The sequence below is a fragment of the Podarcis tiliguerta genome, assembly GCF_965153285.1.
Source record: "Podarcis tiliguerta genome assembly, chromosome: 1".
Lineage (NCBI taxonomy): Eukaryota > Metazoa > Chordata > Lepidosauria > Squamata > Lacertidae > Podarcis > Podarcis tiliguerta.
This window is the reverse complement of record NC_139534.1, coordinates 6,413,733-6,433,249: the sequence shown is the minus strand read 5'-3', so window position 1 is coordinate 6,433,249 and position 19,517 is coordinate 6,413,733. Positions and strand designations below refer to the sequence as shown.

Sequence of the window (19,517 nt, the reverse complement as noted above, 5' to 3'; positions counted from 1 at the left end):
CCGCCCATCTGGCTGGGTTTCCCCAGCCACTCTGGGCAGCTTCCAACAAAACACTAAAATACAGTAACCAATTAAACATTAAAAGCTTCCCTAAACAGGGCTGCCTTCAGATGTCTTCTAAAAGTTTGGTAGTTATTTTTCTCTTTGACATCTGGTGGGAGGGTGTTCCACAGGGCAGGTGCCACTACCGAGAAGGCCCTCTGCCTGGTTCCCTGTAACGGCTTCTCGCAGCAAGGGAACTGCCAAAAGGCCCTCGGCGCTGGACCTCAGTGTCTGGGCAGAACGATGGGGGTGGAGACGCTCCTTCAGGTATACTGGGCTGAGGCCGTTTAGGGCTTTAAAGGTCAGCACCAACACTTTGAATTGTACTCGGAAACGTACTGGGATCCAGTGTAGGTCTTTCAAGACCGGTGTTATATGGTCTCGGCGGCCGCCCCCAGTCACCAGTCTAGCTGCCGCATTCTGGTTAAATTGCAGTTTCCGGGTCACCTTCAAAGGTAGCCTCTCGTAGAGCGCATTGCAGTAGTCCAAGCGAGAGATAACTAGAGCATGCACCACTCTGGCGAGACAGTCTGCGGGCAGGGAGGGTCTCAGCCTGCGTACCAGTTGGAACTGATAAACAGCTGCCCTGGACACAGAATTAACCTGCGCCTCCATGGACAGCTGTGAGTCCAAAATGACTCCCAGGCTGCGCACCTGGTCCTTCAGGGGCACAGTTACCCCACTCAGGACCAGGGAATCCTCCACACCTGCCCGCCTCCTGTCCCCCAGAAACAGTACTTCTGTCTTGTCAGGATTCAATCTCAGTCTGTTAGTCGCTGAGACAGGAGTGCGAAATGGGATGGGGGAAACCGAGTGTCGAGATCTCTGCTGTGATGCAAGGGGTCCCTTCCCACCTATGACCCCCCGCCCCCCGCCACTTGAGAACTCTGTCCCATAGCTGTCAACTTTTCCCTTTTCTTGCGAGGAATCCTATTCGGAATAAGGGAATTTCCCTTTAGAAAAGGCAAACGTTGACAGCTATGCTCTGTCCATCGAAGCAACTGCACTCGAACCGACGGCCTGCGTTGGACGACGACGATCGCGGGGCTCGGTTGCTCGCGCCTGCGCCGCTCGCCGCATTTTGCGTCGATTGCGTTTCCTGCGGCGGCGGCGGCCCCCCTCCTCCTGGCTCCGTTTCTCGGGGGCCGATTGCGTTGCCTGCGCCGACGGCAGCTCCTCCTCCTCTTGCCCGGCCCAGGAGTGGAGGCCGGAAGTTCATGCAAAGGCGGAAGCGCGTCCAAGTCGAGTCAGGTGCTGCCTTTGCCGGGCATCCCGCGTCCCCTCTAGCGCTGTTATTGTTATTGTTGTTGTTGTTGTCGTCCCACTGGCGGTGTTGGTGTCGCCTCCCGAGTGGGAAGCGCAGCCTGCTAAGGCAGGCAGCAGAAGGCAGGGGCTGCCTGGCTGGGAGACAGGGAAGGAGAGAGCGGCAAGGGCAGGTAAGATGCTCGCCGCCCCCAGCCTCATTAAATAGTATTAATGAGTATTAATAGCATTAATAGCCTTCCTATTCCCGGCAGCGGGGTCTGGAGGGCGTTTCGTTTCTGAGCCCAGGCGAGGCTGCCAGTTTGCTCTCCTGCCTGCGTGGAGTCAAGCAAAGAAACCCCACTTGTCTGTCCACCGATTTCTAAAGTGGGGTTTGTTTGCTTTTAAAGTATGCAGGTGGCTTATTTTGTATGTGTGAATACTTTTTTTTGGGGGGGGGGAAACATTTTGATTCTTACAATGTAGCTTTTTTGGGGGTGGGGGGAAAGGTTTGATAGAACACCAAACTAAGGCTAAGAAAGGAAACGAATGAACCCAACGGCTTGTTTTTACTTGTTTTATGCAGCCTACATACGCAACTCGGGTGTGTAGGACGTGGTGTTCGAATCCTGGCACCTCTGCCTGGGTCCTCCGGAGGGGAAAGTTGCAGTGTGTGTGGTAATAATAATAATAATAATTTTTTATTTATACCCCGCCCTCCCCAGCCAAGGTAGTGATGTACCTTGCTGCCTTGTGAAAATGAAGGCGGCAGGGGGCTGCCCGACACTCCTGCGTTAAGGTGAACAGGTGCAAAGGAAGAGAGGGCTGTGATAACCTTTTGAGTAGTACCGGGAATGTTTGGTTATCGTGTGGGATCCTTCCCCCTTGTAATGAGCTGCACCTGGCATTCCCTCTTCTGCACAACTATTAAAGGTGCAGGAACACACTTTTTATACAGAAAGTGCTGTGTAAATGACTATCTTGTACCTCTGGTAGTATATAATTTATGGGTGGGGAACTGATGCCGAGAGATGACTTGTACAAGGTCACCTCGTAGGATGATGATCTGAGTCCGGATCCAACACTCGTTAACTTGACCGCAATGGCTACAGCACATTTTGTAGTGCTTTCCATGGCAAGGGGGCACTCTGTTATAAAACTTGGGGTGGCCAGTGTGAGAACCCCACCCTTTAAAGCTGAAAGTAGGGCAGCAATTTCAGGAAAACTCTTGCTTTGGTTAAAAAAGAAAGAAAAAGAGGTGTTGCTACTCATATATTGATACAGGTGCCATGGGTGCCAGCATAAAGTGGCTGGGCAGTAAGAAAAAGAGGTGTTGGTACTTTGTACTATTGAGTATTGTCACAAAAAGAGCCCCAAGGTCAGATAATTGTTGGAACCTGTCTTCAAGAGAGTAGCTGGTCTTAAGATGCAAGCCTGGAAGAGTTTGTGTAGAGAAGTGTAAAATATGGATGCGGTTTTTCTCCTTTGAAGAAATATATCCAAGTGACCCACTAGTAGGGCAAACTGTAGCAGGAAAGGAGGAAGCGGCTGTTGCTTGAATCAAAACCTGCTACAATCTTTGCTTTGTTGAGCTTGTAAAAAAAAATATTCTCATGACTATATTAGACAGCATCAATTGCTTGGACTAACAATGAATGGAATCTTTATTTTTAAGGCTGCTGAGAGTGTGATGAAATATTAATTATCACCCTGTTGTGTTTGTGTGTGTGAGAGAGGTGGAGAGAACATTACTTTGGTATATGTGTTGGAAATCCCCTTCCATTTGGATCAACAGGATTTATCCAGTGAATGTCCTTAAATTTGCTAGGAATTGTTCTGTGTTACATCTTTATTTTTTGGTGAGTGTTTACCTCTGTATTAAAGCCTAACATGCCAGCAATGATTAGCAACATGCGGGAATTTATTGGGAGGTACAGTATAGTGTGGACGCGGGTGGCGCTGTGGGTTAAAGCCTCAGTGCCTAGGGCTTGCCGATCGAAAGGTCGGCGGTTCGAATCCCCGTGGCGGGGTGCGCTCCCGCTGTTCGGTCCCAGCGCCTGCCAACCTAGCAGTTCGAAAGCACCCCTGGGTGCAAGTAGATAAATAGGGACCGCTTACTAGCGGGAAGGTAAACGGCGTTCCGTGTGTGGCTCTGGCTCGCCAGAGCAGCGATGTCACGCTGGCCACGTGACCCGGAAGTGTCTCCGGACAGCGCTGGCCCTTGGCCTCTTTGAGTGAGATGGGCGCACAACCCTAGAGTCTGTCAAGACTGGCCCGTACGGGCAGGGGTACCTTTACCTTTACCTTTTTACAGTATAGCGTACCCTTCGGTTTCTAGAGACAGATGTCAGCTGTCTCAAGTTAAGTATGTTGAATAGCTCTAAGCATCTAATAATCTAAGCGTCTAATAGATATTAATTAATATCTTGAAGTGGTCTTGAATTAAACTAAGAATTCAATTAAAATCCAGACAAAAATGGAATCCCCTTCTCCCCTGGCTTGAGCAGCCCACATACTTTTTCATTCCTGGTAAAGCAGTTACTGCAGTTTAATTGAATGCATTTTTGAACTATTGACCAGAGCAACCATAAATCTCATTAATCCTTTCAGCTTTGATAAGCTATTGTTGAGAGTAATGAGAGATTTAACAGGGGTCCCTCTGCAATTTACTTAATTGTCATATAACTTCTTTATGATGACCTGCATTTGCTGAAACTGCCACATCTGCATAACAAGTAACTTCATGTGGCAAGCAAGAGGGTTGGCAGAGGAGGGTAGTTCTTAAATGTAGGACTAAATTAGTGTGTATAAAAATATGGGCTAGTGTTTAATACTTTGGCTTTTGATGCTTGGGATGTATATTTTTAAGACCCATTTTATTTCTGTGATTGTAAGTTGATTTAGCAGTTATTAATATTGTGTTTTAATTACAGTGGTGCCTCACAAGACGAAAAGAATCCGTTCCGCGAGTCTCTTCGTCTTGCGGTTTTTTTCGTCTAGCGAAGCAAGCCCATTAGCGGCTATTAAAGGCTTAAGGGATTAGCGGATTAGCTGCTAAAAGGCTATTAGCGGCTTAGATCAGCTGTTAAGCGGCTTAGCGAACAGCTGTTAAGCGGCTTAGGGGCTTGGGGGAAAGGGGGGGGGAGGGGAAAACCCCCAGGAATCGCAATACATTTTTGTCTTGCGAAGCAAGCCCATAGCAAATTCGTTTTGCGAAGCACCTCCAAAACGGAAAACCCTTTCGTCTAGCGGGTTTTCCGTCTTGCGAGGCATTCGTCTTGCGGGGCACCACTGTATTGTGTAACCTTCCTTGGTACCTTAAGGGGGAAGGGCAAGTAATTAATAATAATTAATAATTGCAAGGCTTTGTTGAGCTGACTTTTAAGAAGTGGCATTCAAATGATTATTCCTAGTGAGCGGGGTGAGACTGATGTAACTTCACACTATAAGAAAAATGGAGTTTCTGGCTCCTCGCAAGATCTCACTTGTCCTGAAATCATTACATTGTGTAGTTTCCCTCCCATTCCCATGTCAGCAGGCAGTGATGTGCAGCAGGGCTGAGAGATGTTCAGCGTACATCGCCCACGAGTTAAGCTCTTCTATTCATAACCTGTTGTAAAACTTATCACAAAGTTATGGTTTGGGGCTGCAGCTGTGTGCATTTTAAGTGGGCACAACTGACCCCAGTTTTGCATGGATAGCTTTGTTCTGTTTCTTTTCCTTAGAGTCTCTTGGGCAGGACAGAATATTCCCATGCTACACTTAACTATTGGACGCAGGTGGCGCTGTGGTCTAAACCAATGAGCCTAGGGCTTGCCAATCAGAAGGTTGGTGGTTCGAATCCCCGCGACGGGGTGAGCTCCCGTTGCTCGGTCCCTGCTCCTGCTAACCTAGCAGTTTGAAAGCACGTCAGAGTGCAAGTAGATAAATAGGTACTGCTCCGGTGGGAAGGTAAACGGCGTTTCCGTGCGCTGCTCTGGTTCGCCAGAAGCGGCTTAGTCCTGCTGGCCACATGACCTGGAAGCTGTCTGCGGACAAACGCCGGCTCCCTCGGCCAATAAAGCGAGATGAGCGCTGCAATCCCAGAGTCACCCGCGACTGGAATTAACAGTCAGGGGTCCCTTTACCTTTACCTTTTTACACTTAGCTATGTTTTCCTGACCTATGCTAGCTGGCACATGAATTTACGACCTTGCACTAGCAGTCCTACGCTGCCTCGCTTGATGAAATTGTTCTGGGCCTGCTCTAGAATTATGGTGAAAGGAGGCTATACTGGTGTTTCGGGAAGAGATCACACAGCACAAAACAGTTCTAGAGTTTGCACGAGTTTGGTAGGACTCTGGTTCATCTGCAGTTTACTAATGCAGAAGTCACTTCTGACTAAGTGATCCAGTTTGCCCTGTCATCCTCTATCGAGGAAAACAACCGGCTTAAAACAGTAACTATGGAAATTGTGATGTAAATTGTGTTGGTGGTTGCTCCATATTTAGGTGTTTTGTTTTGTTTTCCGGCTGGCTGTCTTGTCAGCTAAGCCTGATGGTGAGTTAAGCCATAGTAAAGGTAAAGGTACCCCTGCCCGTACGGGCCAGGCGTGTCCGACTCTAGGGTTGCGCGCTCATCTCGCTCAAGAGGCCAGGAGCCAGCGCCGTCCGAAGACACTTCCGGGTCACGTGGCCAGCGTGACATCGCTGCTCTGGCGAGCCAGAGCCGCACACGGAAACGCCGTTTACCTTCCCGCTAGTAAGCGGTCCCTATTTATATACTTGCACCCGAGAGTGCTTTCGAACTGCTAGGTTGGCAGGCGCTGGGACCAAACAACGGGAGTGCACCCCGCCGTGGGGATTCGAACTGCTGACCTTTTGATCGGCAAGCCCTAGGCGCTGAGGCTTTAACCCACAGCGCCACCCACGTCCCTGAGTTAAGCCATAGCTGTTCCCAATATGAATCTGCAATTGTATAGGAATATTCAGTTGAATAGGAGAACAAATGAGGAATTTATTGCAGCTGCCCCACCTGTCTTCCCCCAGCCTGCACTTGTGTGCTCTTCTGTGCACTCGCATCTTCTTCTGACCTCCTTGTGCCTGACCCTGCTTCTCCCTGCTTCTCTTTTCCTTCCCCACTTCCCTTTCCTGTGAGTGTCAGCAGGTGACAGAATGCTGTAAGGGCTGCTATCCTGTGAGCTGTTACACAGCTGCGGCCTTGCCTGACAGAAGAGGAACTGATCCTGCTCAACTTCCCCAATTCCTGAAGATAGAGGAAGGCAGGGGGAGGAAACTGGGATCAGAGTTCCCTGCTCTGGCAGGCTGAGTGAGGACTTGTGCCTCTGTCCCATCCTCTGTTCCTGAGCACACGAAGGAGCAGCACAACTTCACAGACAACTCGTGTGCTGGGTTTTTCTTGGGGGTGGGGCAGGTGTTAGAGGAGCCGACCCCTTATCTTTGCCTAAAGAGAGCTTGAAACTTTACCATCTTATAGCTTGCAGAACTTCCCTTTTATGTGTTTATCCGAACTTTAGAGAGATTTATATAGGCTCTCTTAAGAGGATTATTTAGATTTATTTGAGGTACATACATGCTGCCTTTCAGGGGAAGCCCTCATAGCCCACCTCCCAAATAGCTTATTCAAAAGTTCCAGGAGGAACGTCCACCTATCTCTTGGTGCTTCTGGCCACTGCAAAGTATGTGGGTACTTTCAGTCGTTTCAGGAGGCTTTGAAGACCTGCCTGTTTCAGATGGGCCTATGCATACGAGCAGCATTCTTGGCTGAGTTGCATGCTTGGTTTTTAGCTGTTTATTATACTGGATAATTAATTAATTAATTAATTAATTGTGGAGGGATTGCAGTAGTGTTTGTCTTCTGTATTATTGATAATTGTATTAGCACTTTTAAAATGCCATGTTGAAAGAGTACCCAGAAAGGTAGCTCATAACTGCTTCACCATAAGCAACTAAACTTCTGTAATAAATAATTCCACCATTTGAGGCATAGTTAAGGAAAAGAACTCACACCGTGTCCAAAATGGGGGGGGGGGGGGAGACCTTTTTTTGGAGCAAAAGATGTATGTATGTGCATGTGGGGAACTGAACCCTTCCCAAGTTATGCCTTAAATCCTCACAGTTTCCCCCAGGTGCTTTTTCTTTCAGCTGAGTTTTTGTACCCAAAGGAACTCACATGTGTGAAAAACATTGAAAGAGAGGGGGGTGTTTTCTTCTGCATGCCTCCTTTGCTCTGAAACAGCGGTGAGCAGCCTGCAGAACCGATAGTGCCTGCCAAGTCTTCCCATTTGGTCTGTGGCACCACCAATGGCGTAACGTGGGTTGTCAGCACCCGGGGCAAGGCAAGTAATTTGCCTCCCCTAACCTGGGGCAAGGCAAGTAATTTGCGCCCCCCCCCGCTGCACTGTCCCTCCCCCAGATAGTCCCTCGCTCTCTCTCCACACCGCACGCCTGGCACCCTCCCCTCCACAGTGGGCGGCGACCCGGCGGCTCGGATCGGATTCGCACAGCCAGCACTGCAGTGAGAGTGAGTGAGCCAGGTAGGGGCAGAGAGCTGCGAGTGCGAGCGTGCCCCCCCCCGATGTTGCGCCCGGTGCGGCCAGCCCCCCCTGCACCCCCCACGCTACGCCACTGGGCACCACCAACCTGTCAATCCCCTGACACCATACAATGTTGGGCTTGGACCAGGTAAACCAAACAGGAAGACTTGGGAGCACACTCTGATATATGCTATGTATTCTTCCCTTCTAGCCCCTGGTAGAATTCAGGGCTTTTGGAACTTGGTGCCCTTTTCTGTCTTCTGGGAAGAATCTTCCTTTGCCACTGCGGCTTGAAGTCACGATGGAGCTGTGAAGGAGGAAGGGAAAGAACTGAGAGTGAACTTGCAATGCACTCCTGAGTCTCCATTTGCAAGCCTCAGGTTTAAAGGTGAGTTGCATGGCATCACATGATATCAAGTGATAGACAGGTGTGCAGCCCCACCTTTCTGACAGTGGTGCACAGAGTGAAGGGGAGTTCTGGATCTGGCTGGCCGTTCCTGTCACAGGAGATTATAACCTAAGGTAACTCAGATTGATAGATCAATCCTTGCTAACTTAAGCTACAGTTCTCTTTTGTCAGCAACTGGGCACTATGGTCTGAATTAATCAGGATCAGGCCCACTGCCACTGTGTCTAATTTGTGCGAAACTTGAAACACAAACTGGTTTCTCTGGACAGTTTTACTATGTTGTTCAAATACAGTGGTGCCCCGCAAGACGAATGCCTCGCAAGACGGAAAACCCGCTAGACGAAAGGGTTTTCCGTTTTGGAGGTGCTTCGCAGGACGAATTTGCTATGGGCTTGCTTCGCAAGACGAAAATGTCTTGCGATTCCTGGGGTTTTTTTTTCGCTCCCCACCCCCTTTTTCTAAGGCACTAAGCTGCTAATAGCCTTTTAGCAGCTAATCCGCTAATCCCTTAAGTCTTTAATAGCCGCTAATAGCGCTAATCCGCTAATCCGCTTGCTTCGCAAGACGAAAAAACCTCTAGACGAAGAGACTCACGGAACGGATTCTTTTCGTCTTGCAAGGCACCACTGTAATGGACAAACTTCACTTCCTTATTGCTATGAGACAGAGTCTTACTTTTCTTCTGAATCATCTGGTTTTAGTACTTCCTCTAAAGTCATGAATGTGCTTTTTCAAAAGTGAATAATTGTTTAGCTACTCTGTTCCAATTTCTTCCCTATTTCTGAATTCACTTCTGACTGCATCATATTTGGTACCTCTTTTAAGCTGACTACCTGTTCCTCCTCCTAAACTGGATCTTCTTTGGAATTTATATCCCACCCTTCAGTGTTACCACACCAGGGGACACTTTATATAATATAAAAGTCATCAGAATAAACTGTGAAAAGCAGAATTCTTAAGCAGCAGCACGGTAACATGCAGTGGCTTATGTTTCATTGGGGCATTTACATGTGCACCTTCAATTTTCTTAGGATCCATGAAATGGCCACAGATGACAAAGCATCTCCGACGTTGGACACTCTGAACGACCTTCCCTACTCTCCTGGCAGCCCGTCTCACCTTACGCACTTCAAACCTTTGACTCCTGACCAGGATGAACCGCCATTTAAATCTGCCTATAGTTCTTTCGTGAATCTCTTTCGTTTCAGTAGAGGTAAGTACTAACTTCCTTCCATGACTGTACGTTGATTGATTAATAGTTATGAGTGAAGACTTGCTGCCCAAAGTGGGAACAGCCTACTCAAAGCATGCAAAAACCACATGCCATTGGGCTCATTAACATGTACCACTAAATTAACTGGTTTATTGAAACAAGCCAACTTCACACTAACCATAGTTCCTGGTTAGCATGTAACACGAAACTGTGGTTAGACGAAAATTGAGTGAAAGCTTCCAATCTCTTCACAGCAGCACCAGAGGAGGAGGGAGAGCCCAAGAGCTTGAGGCTTGCACACACAACCCTAGTATTAGGTGCAATGCAGTCATTTTAGGGCAATGTAGCATGGACTGCACATGGTTGTTGTAACCAGCCTTGTGCAGATGCCCATTTTGTGAAATGAGTGTGTTCTAGGATGGATTGATCTTGTGCCCACTGCCCCTGCCCTCGACCTCCAAGCATTCAAGCCAAAGTGGGTGACTTGTTTGCCAAAGTGGATAATCGTATCCAGTGTCTGGCTTGCACGTGTAGGTCTGGGTGCACAAATATAGGTCCCCATGTTACTGAGCGCTGGAACTCTGAGCATGCCCCAAGACTGTGTTTGCTCTGAGCAATGGCTGTGTCATTGTGGTAGACCATCAAGAGCCCCTATGGTGGCAGATGACATTGATCCCAGGCACGAGGTTGTAATTGCCTAGTTGATCTCCAGTCCCAGTGCCATATCTAATACAAACAATGCCTGTAACTGTGTCGTTAATCATCCATTGTGAGTTAATGGGCACCAGTCAGTCAACATATCTTTCCTTGAGTCGAACAAGTGTCTGTTCTACTATATTTATGAAGAGGCTCACATGCGTCCTCTTTCAGGAGAGAAATGAGCATGTCCCTAAAGTAAGACCTGACAGTCAGGGGTGCCCCTGTGTCTTGCTTTAAGTCCTCAGGCAGAAGACATAACTCTTATGACTCTGGCTGATCTAGGAAAACTCATCAACTGTGTCTTTTGTTTAAAAAACTACACTCATGTGTAGCCCGGACCTTTTCAGATTCAAGTTGAGGTTCACTCATGAAGTATTCTATAATCAAGTGTATGTTGCACCCACAATTTGTTTAATTTTGGGGGATTTTCACCCAAAGGTACTCCACACTGCCTTTTTTTGCCTCCTCAGATGTCGGACCCCCCTGGGATTGACTGTGGAGCTGGAATCTCTGTTTAACTTTAGCTAGAGCTTCTTCTTGTCACCTCTTTCCTCATTCCCCTGATTTCTAAACTGTGTTGGTTATTTCGCTCAGCCAGTGCCGTTCTAAAGAGAAAAGTTTTTTCTATTTCTAGACTGGAATAAGGAACCCAGAATAAGATTAAAAGTGGAGTAACTTGAAGAAGTAGGTGAAGTAGCTCATCCTTTTTGAGAGTATTGGTGGATGAAAAGAATCATGGTAGCGGGAAGGTAGCGGATGAACATCTCCTTTGGTTAAGAGACCTGGTCTCGCCTGACAACGCAAAAGGAATTCTCACTGTCCTAATTTTTTGTTTAATAAAGTGAGTCATATGTTGTGCTTTTTCCTCCAAGTATGACCAGCCCCAGTCAACAGTAAGCTTCCAGGTTGTGATGGTAATTCTTGTAGGCACGAGAAACAAGTGGCCAAAGAAGGAGGGCCTCCCAGACCAAAGGAACTGGGCGGTATTGAAGCCAAGAACTAGTTCCTCATTGCTTCATAACTTGTGGGTTGCGATCCCCCAACACCTGAATTTATAGCTAGAAGCTACCTAGAATGCCATTGGCCTGGAACTCCCTGCTGGAAGGTCTGATGTGTCTTTGCACCCTCTGGAGGTTTAGCTCTGAAACTGGGGCTTGGTACTAGCAGTTATGAGAGGCAGGGTGCAGACCTACTGCTCTAGCTAGATGCAGTTTGTAGTTCCATGATTCCTTTCCCCTGTTACTTAAAGTGATGGACGGTGGTAATTGTTGGGAGCAGAGTGAGGGGACTGTTTTCTTGGAACTGTCTTTGAAGAACCATAAAGAAGGTTTGGTCCTGATTTTCTTCTCTCTTTTGCTAATAAGAGTTGTAGGCAGTGGCGTAGCGTGGGTTGTCAGCACCCGGGGCAAGGCAAGTAATTTGCGCCCCCTAACCCGTGGATTTGCACCCCCTAACCCGTGGATTTGCTCCCCCTAACCTGTGGATTTGCGCCCCCTAACCTGTGGATTTGTGCCCCCTAACCCCCAGATGTTGTGCCCGGTGCGGCCGGCCCCCCCTGCACCCCCCACGCTACGTCACTGGTTGTAGGTGAGCGCTGGCAGCCTAAGCACTGTTTGTGCTGTCAATAGATAACAGGCTGCTGTCCTATGATAAGTTTTTAAAGAGGTAAGCCCAGTTGGACTTATTTCGGGAGGTGGGGAATGCAGAAGATTGGGCTGCCAAAGAGTTCTTTCTTTAGATCTAAGTCTTTCACTATGACTCAGTGTGGGAACTGTGGTTCTAGAGAGATTTATGAGAAATCTGGTAAAGACTGGTACACTAGAGAATAGGCTGTAAAATAGCGACATTTCTGCTTTGCGTATATTTTGTACACACACCTATTCACCAGGTGGGACGATCTTTCCCAGGTTCATAAGTCATGGCTTATGTGTGAACAAACGCTAGTGTCTGATTTATTTGAGAATAATATAAAAAGGTAGTTTTCCTGTTCACATATCTCAACATTGATTAGACTAACACTTCCTCTTTCTAGACGATGGTCGTCTTGCATCCTCCGTGGAGAGAGCAGAGTCAGGACAGGGTGACCAACAGACGCTGAATGCAAGTTGGTCAAGTCCGCAACATACTTTGAGGTCGCAGTCGCTAAGGTCATCACCTGTACCTTACAAAAAAGCCCAGCCCTCTGGGGAGTTGCAGAGAAGATCTTCAGCATCTTTAGGTAAGAGATAAGAGTTTGAAAAGAGGTGGTCTGTGCTTTACAGTGGTGCCTCGCAAGACGAAATTAATTCGTTCCGCGAGTTTTTTTGTCTTGTGAATTTTTCGTCTTGCGAAGCACGGTTTCCCATAGGAAATGCATTGACGGTTTCCCATAGGAATGCATTGGCGGTTTTAAGAAAAAGGCGCAAGACGTTTTCGTCTTGCGAAGCAAGCCCATAGGGAAATTCGTCTTGCGAAGCAACTCAAAAAACAAAAAAACTCTTTTGTCTTGCGAGGCATTCGTCTTGCGAGGTACCACTGTATAGGGCTTTGAAATTTTCCAAGCCCCATTCAGCTCAAGAGATGCTTCCAAGGAATCTTCTAACGCTGTTCTTGCTTTAAAAAACTATACACTCCTAGATTTGGCAATGTGAAAACTCAGTTTTTCTCTGTGTGTGTTTGAGTGGTTTTTTTTTTTTTAATTCATCTAAGCAAGAAGGAAAACCTACATGTGTTTCCTGCTGCTTTTTTTTGTTACCCTACGTGGGATTTCTAATGTATACATTTATGGAATTTCTAATGCCATCTTTTTTGTTGGGAATGTGGAAAACAGGAGGGAAGTACGTATGTGAAGAGCAGGTGGACGAATGTCTGTCCATGGTGACTTGCTTACCTTTGTGCCCACTGAAAAGTCCTACTTTCCAGACCTCTTGTCCATTCTTGGTGTAAAGCCAGAAGAACACATGAAGACTTGCATTTCCCCACCTTATTATGTTTCAAAGCCATGAAAACATGGTTTTTAAAAACGATACTTCCAATGATCTGCAGAGTGGGGGATGGTGCAATTTGAGTGCGGGTCCATGAACACTTAAAAGTGTTAGCAAATGATACATAAATCGCTGGCTCCTATGCGCGGCCCTGAAGCCCTGATGTGGGCATGCAGATTTGCCATTCCTTGTTGCTGCCTCCAGTAGATGTGAACAAAACCCTGGTGTACAAGATTCAGCTGGCATTCCAAGGTCGCATAACAGGGCCGTGACCTAAGTAGATTAGATTTCAACTGTGCCCAAGTCTAAAAGTCCAAACAGTTATTTGAAGTGAAATGCCCTCTGGTCTGTTAGGAATCCTGATTTCCACCATGGGCTTCATTTTCAGGGAGAGACTTGAGAGCTGAGCCAAAACTGCACGTTACACTGAGAGATTTGTGATTAACGCTCTGACTTCTGTTGAATCAGAAGGTCCCACAGGAGTAGGGTAGTGCGTGGGACTGCTCATTTGTTGGGGGCAATAGCATGGGGCCATTTAACCCTGGTCTTACGCCATTTCCTGTTATAGAATGCGCCCCCCCCCCCTGATAAGTTGCTCTTTGCTCTGTAAGGAGGAATATAAGCACCTCTCAACTACTGCAAAGCAAATATCCCCTGGGAGAGCATTTACATTGGGGGAAATGGTCAATGTGGGACAGGGTTAAATCCTGCTTTCCTGATCCTAGTAGCAATGGGAAGCCGGCTAAACTCAGTACAAAAAATATCAGGCAATTAGTTTTTGTTTAACTTAGCCGCAGAAAGCTGGAGTTGTTCGCTTTTCCAGCATTTCAGATAATCAGGCCTAGACTTATAACTAACTGCTGGAAAATATTGGAGAGCAGAATCAGGGTGTGCTTCTCTTGTGACAGATAGCCTCCAGGGGGCACTCATGTCAATTGGATGCGCTGGTTTCTTTTCCTTGTCTCTGATAGCGTTTACAGAGATCAACATTAGCCTGTCTTGGATAAAAAGTTCTTAATCCCAGTAGGAAATAATGAAGAAGATCATTCTGCATACATAGACCAGGTTTCTCTGATTCCAGAACAGAGAAAGCAATAAGGGGGAAGTTATTTTAAGCCTACTGAGACTTCGCTTTAATACCAGATGCATTTGCATAGGCTACAGCTACTTTGGCAGACTTTAGATGTTCAAGTGCAAGGAGCACAAGAAGTGCTTAACACTATTGCACTCGATCCTTATTCTCAAAGGGGCAGCAAGGGCTAAGATTCTGGGGGCACTCCTGCATCCATCTACGTTGCTAGAGAGCCAGGTGACACCATTGGCTAGGAGTGCCTTTTGCCAGCTTTGGTTGGCAAGACAGCTGCGACTGTTTCTGCATCAGGAAATCCAGACCACTGTTCTCTATTTGCTGGCACCCTCCAGAATGGATTGCAATGCTGTCCTCGTGGCTGACCTGGAAGGTGCAGCTAGCAGAAAATGCAGCTGCTCCCTTGGGCAGACTATCACTGTCATTGTGGGTCACCGCTGAGAAAATTGCACTGGCTGCCAGTTAGCTTCTAGATAACATTCATGTGGCACATATTGGTGTACAAAGTCCCATACAATTGGAGACCAGAAAACACGTAATGGACAGGCCGCAGATAGTGGTGGAGTTTTCTAGAAATCTTTCTGTCAAGCTTATGCATGCAGTTTCCCCCTCTTAATTACTGTCTCAATCCTTAATCTCTATGAGATGGAAGTTGTCCCCTTTTCCCCCTGTTTCACTAAAAACGTGAGCGATTGCTATGTTACCGTTCACATAAATTATACACATTCTTCAGGATTTCTAAAGTAAACAGCACATATTATATTATAGTGTATGTAACTGTATAAACAAATGTATTAATATAAAACTTCACTGTGAGAATAGCACAGCATGCGGCTTGACTCTCTTATATCTATAATATGGAGTGGGTGTATTTTGCATATAATTTTAATATAATTAGTTGGGCTTTTAAAACCCCCCGTTGATGCAGGCGCTTGATACAAGGGGAAGTCTAATGCAAGCAAAGCTCAGTCAGTTTTGGACAGTCAAGTTCTGTGTATAAATCTGGTTAAAATGGATTCCTCACCGCCAGCCATACGTTTCCCAGCCCTATTAGTGTTGTGCCGATATTTTGCTTGCTTTTAAAAAATCCATCCATGTGAGGGATCAGCAAAAGCAAATAATATGTGACCTTTGGGGGGGAGGGATTGTGTGTGAATGGTCACGAGAGGTTTTGCCTATTGTTCTTCCTCTAAAATCATTGACCTTAAATAACCTCTTCGCTTCTTCTTTAATGAAACAGTCTCTGGAGACCTTCAGTGCTGGTCTCCTTGGGGAAACCTCTGGAGATGATCTTGCAGGCAAGCGTTCCAAGAAGCTGGGAATGGGAGAAGCTGGCTCAGAAGATGATGCAAAGTTGCTGCGATTTTTTCCAAATACAGTGGTGCCTCGCATGACGAAAAGAATCCGTTCCGCGAGTCTCTTCGTCTAGCGGTTTTTTCGTCTTGCGAAGCAACCCTATTAGCGGATTAGCGCTATTAGCGGTTTAGCGGCTATTAGCGGCTATTAAAGGCTTAAGGGATTAGCGGATTAGCTGCTAAAAGGCTATTAGCAGCTTAGTGCCTTAGAAAAAGGGGGTGGGGAGCGAAAAAAAATCACAAGAATCGCAAGACATTTTCGTCTTGCAAAGCAAGCCCATAGAGAAATTCGTCCTGCGAAGCGCATTGAAAAATGGAAAACCCTTTTGTCTAGCGGGTTTTCCATCTTGCGAGGCATTCATCTTGCGGGGCACCACTGTAATAATACAATATATGCACCAATCACCCACCTTGTAGTGATTTTAAGGTCAGAGCAGCAAGCAAGCTTTTCTCTCCCATACACATGAACAAGAAAGTCGAAGTGTGTGTGTGTGTGTGTGTGTGTTGTGGAGGGACCTCTTTTGCCAGTAGCAAATACATTGGTGAATTGCAGGGACAGGGAGACGAGGATTTGGCACCTTACAATCTGAAATCTGTCTCTTTCTGCATTTGAAGCAGCAGTGTTGCTAATACTTCAGGCAGGATTCCCCTGATCTGTCTCTGAACAACTCTTGAGAACTCTGCTCAAGTTCTCCAGGAGGATTGGGGTGTGCGAAACAAATGATAAGTTCCACAGAGTGGGAGCCAGATGGGTTTGCGCTATAGCATAAAGACAGTTTTGTGGAAGCTCAGTTACATGGCGGGAGAGATCTGCTTCCGGGCTCTGCCATTTCAGGCTGCAGACGGAGGCCCACAGGACTGGATGCTCCTCCATGCAAGAAGTACCGTATTTTTCGCTCTATAAGACGCACCAGACCACAAGACGCACCTAGTTTTTGGATGAGGAAAACAAGTAAAAAAAAATTCTGAATCTCAGAAGCCAGAACAGCAAGAGGGATCGCTGTGCAGTGAAAGCAGCAATCCCTCTTGCTGTTCTGGCTTCTGGGATAGCTGCGCAGCCTGCATTCGCTCCATAAGACGCACACACATTCCCCCTTACTTTTTAGGAGGGAAAAAGTGAGTCTTATAGAGCAAAAAATACGGTATTTGTTGGTCACTGAAAACTGCCATGTTGTGGCAGCAGAAGGCTAGCCCTCTCTGGCATACTCAAAGCTCAGGGATTTAGCGTGCAGAGATTTGTTTTAAATGGAGCCATCCAGTCATGCAAGCCCCAACCTGCATCCTGGTACAGTCCAGGAACAGTGGTCCCCCCCCCCCAGTGCAAACTAGGTGATGGGGAGCAGAACTTTTCAGTGCAATGCTTGGCCCAGTGCAATAAGAGCCTAGAGGCAGAGTAGCTGCATTCAAGCTTAACCACAGGCTTGTTGAGCAAGCCAGGATGCAGCTTGCAATTTCTTTGCTCATCTGTGGTTTGCTTCACTTGGTTTGTCTCTTCCCACCCCCTTCTCTGTGAATACTTGGACTGCTATCCCGAATGCCTGTGTGGCACTTGAAGACTGGCACGGCCACCTCATGTCACCAGTTCTCATGCTATTGGCTGGCCGCAGACATGGGGCGGGGGAACATCAGTGATCTCCTCCTCTGAACTATTCAGCTGTTCTCAGCAAGCCCAAGCCAAGCACAGTCCTAAAGATTCCCTCCTCCTCCGTATTTCTAGATGTGGTGGGTAGAGACTTGCTGGCTTTGTTTCTTAACCCCTTGATCCCAAACTTCATGAACAAAAGGGATCTCTCGCTGCAAGACTCTGCCTGCAATTTCATGGTGTGTTTTTTCCTAGTATCCCCCAAAGGCGAAGGGAGTTGTGAAAGCTGTCTGTTAGATTCTCAAATCTCTGAGACAAATCTTCAGCTCTGTCTTCAGCTCTCACTGTCTCCCAGCCTCCAGCCCAAGCCTAAATGGATTTTGTCATCTCTTCCTATCAGTTCACCCAGCAAACCCATATGACTGGCACGAATCCCTAACCTGGTTATCATCAGCCATCTCCCTAGCTGTAACAGGTGTAAAATGCACTCCTTTCCGCAGATATGTTTGCACCTACAAGCCCTAGAGCCTCCAATGCATCTGGGCACAATTGAGGTCAGCATTCAGCTTCCTGAGAATTCATCCCGGACTCCCATTCCTTGCATACCCTTCCCTTGCCAGCTGTACCCACCCATCCAATAAAGACACAAGTTTTAGCTAATTACAGATTTTTACTGGTTAGCCCAGAGAACTACAGGAGAAGCTATAACAGGGGCTTGGAAACAGTCGTTCTGGCTCGTGCTGATGGGAGTTGTAGTGTGAAAATGTTTGGAATGCGCTAGGGATGGCTATCCTTGGTGTGCAGAAACAGGCTGTGGTCCAAACTCTGGGAAACGTGGGGATGATTGTCCCCAAGGAATTGGGCTGGAGTTCTTCTGATGGCCTGTGCCTGCCTGACAAAGGTTGCCTGCTTCAGAACAAGCTTTAGGAAAAGCCACAGAAACGCTGTTTACCTGCGGCAGGCAGGTAGCCAGCCTAGGCAGATAGGGGTTTCCCTCCCAGATGGATGTCCTCATGTACCAATAGGTGAATAGATTGCAACTAGCCACAATCACATCAGCAACAGAGTCTTCCTGGACATTTAGCAGAAAGACTAGGGACATGTAGACATCCTGGCCTGGCTTCAGGAGTAAGATTAAGTTCATTTTTTGTATGCCCAAAAGTTGTACGTGAGCTACAGCTGTAGATGATATGCCCAGGTGGAATTTGTAATGTTCAAAGCGGGAGTTATGATTTCTGTGCTACTGGGGCGCTGCAGAACGAACCCTTTCATGCATAGGCTTGATTTTAGCAGATTTGTAAAGATTGCAACAAGGCTTGAGGCTTGGCGCCTCTGCACTGTTGGTTTTGGGCACAGTGCGCATTCCTTCATGCTCTATGAGTTCATAATGAAAAATTGCGTAAGCGCAACAGTGTATTGAGCTAGTCTCTCCACCCCCCAGCTTCCGTTCTCCTCAACGCCAAGTATAATTGCAGAGTTAGCATTTTAAATATTAACAGGATTACTACACATGCACAAGTATTCTGCGTAAAAGGAAAATCAGAATGGGGAAGCTACAGAAATTTGATACTGGTACTTAAGCGTTTATCGAGGATGGCCAAGTGATTTTAATTAAATTAGACAAAATGGTAGGAGTTCTAGTTCCTCATAATTCATTTGATGATTAGCAGATTTTTATCTGTATAGTGTGTGTGTGTGTGTGTGTGTGAGAGAGAGAGAGAGAGAGAGAGACCTTCTATTTTTTCTTATTTATTTCATAAAAAATTAAACATCACTTGTGTTTTTTTAAAAAAACAATCTGTTTTTTAAAGTGCCTCCATAATCACGCTTGTTGTTGTTGTTTGTTTAGTCGTTTAGTTGTGTCCGACTCTTCATGACCCCCTGGACCAGAGCACGCCAGGCACTTCTGTCTTCCACTGCCTCCCGCAGTTTGGTCAGACTCATGTTTGTAGCTTCGAAGACAGTATCCAACCATCTCGTCCTCTGTCGTCCCCTTCTCCTTGTGCCCTCCATCTTTCCCAGCATCAGGGTCTTTTCCAGGGAGTCTTCTCTTCTCATGAGGTGGCCAAAGTATTGGAGCCTCAGCTTCACGATCTGTCCTTCCAGTGAGCACTCAGGGCTGATTTCCTTCAGAATGGATAGGTTTGGTCTTCTTGCAGTCCACGGGACTCTCAAGAGTCTCCTCCAGCACCATAATTCAAAAGCATCAATTCTTCGGCGATCAGCCTTCTTTATGGTCCAGCTCTCACTTCCATACACTGTCCAAAAATCTCCTCCTCTGGCGTCCCCTTAGAATCATAGAATAGAATCATAGATTCATAGAGTTGGAAGAGACCACAAGGGTCATCGAGTCCAACCCCCTGCCAAGCAGGAAACACCATCAGAGCACT

The 19,517-nt window shown here is 46.9% G+C and overlaps 1 protein-coding gene across 9 annotated transcripts in view; it reads left to right on the top strand.

The window, feature by feature from the left end:
- Positions 1-1,218: 1,218 nt before the first annotated feature.
- PIKFYVE (phosphoinositide kinase, FYVE-type zinc finger containing) overlaps positions 1,219-19,517 on the top strand; it is a 107,190-nt gene continuing 88,891 nt past the window's right edge. For 4 of the 9 annotated variants that reach the window (XM_083400443.1, XM_083400446.1, XM_083400440.1 and 1 more), the window contains exons 1-4: positions 1,228-1,478; positions 8,031-8,207; positions 9,260-9,441; positions 12,173-12,358. In XM_083400443.1, the coding sequence (XP_083256569.1) occupies positions 9,270-9,441; positions 12,173-12,358 (358 nt within the window). In that variant the 5' untranslated portion in view covers positions 1,228-1,478; positions 8,031-8,207; positions 9,260-9,269. Of the gene's footprint in view, positions 1,479-1,870; positions 1,963-2,014; positions 2,084-8,030; positions 8,208-9,259; positions 9,442-12,172; positions 12,359-19,517 lie in introns of all 9 variants that reach the window. The other 5 variants (XM_083400444.1, XM_083400441.1, XR_014502345.1 and 2 more) reach the window with 4 other exon arrangements.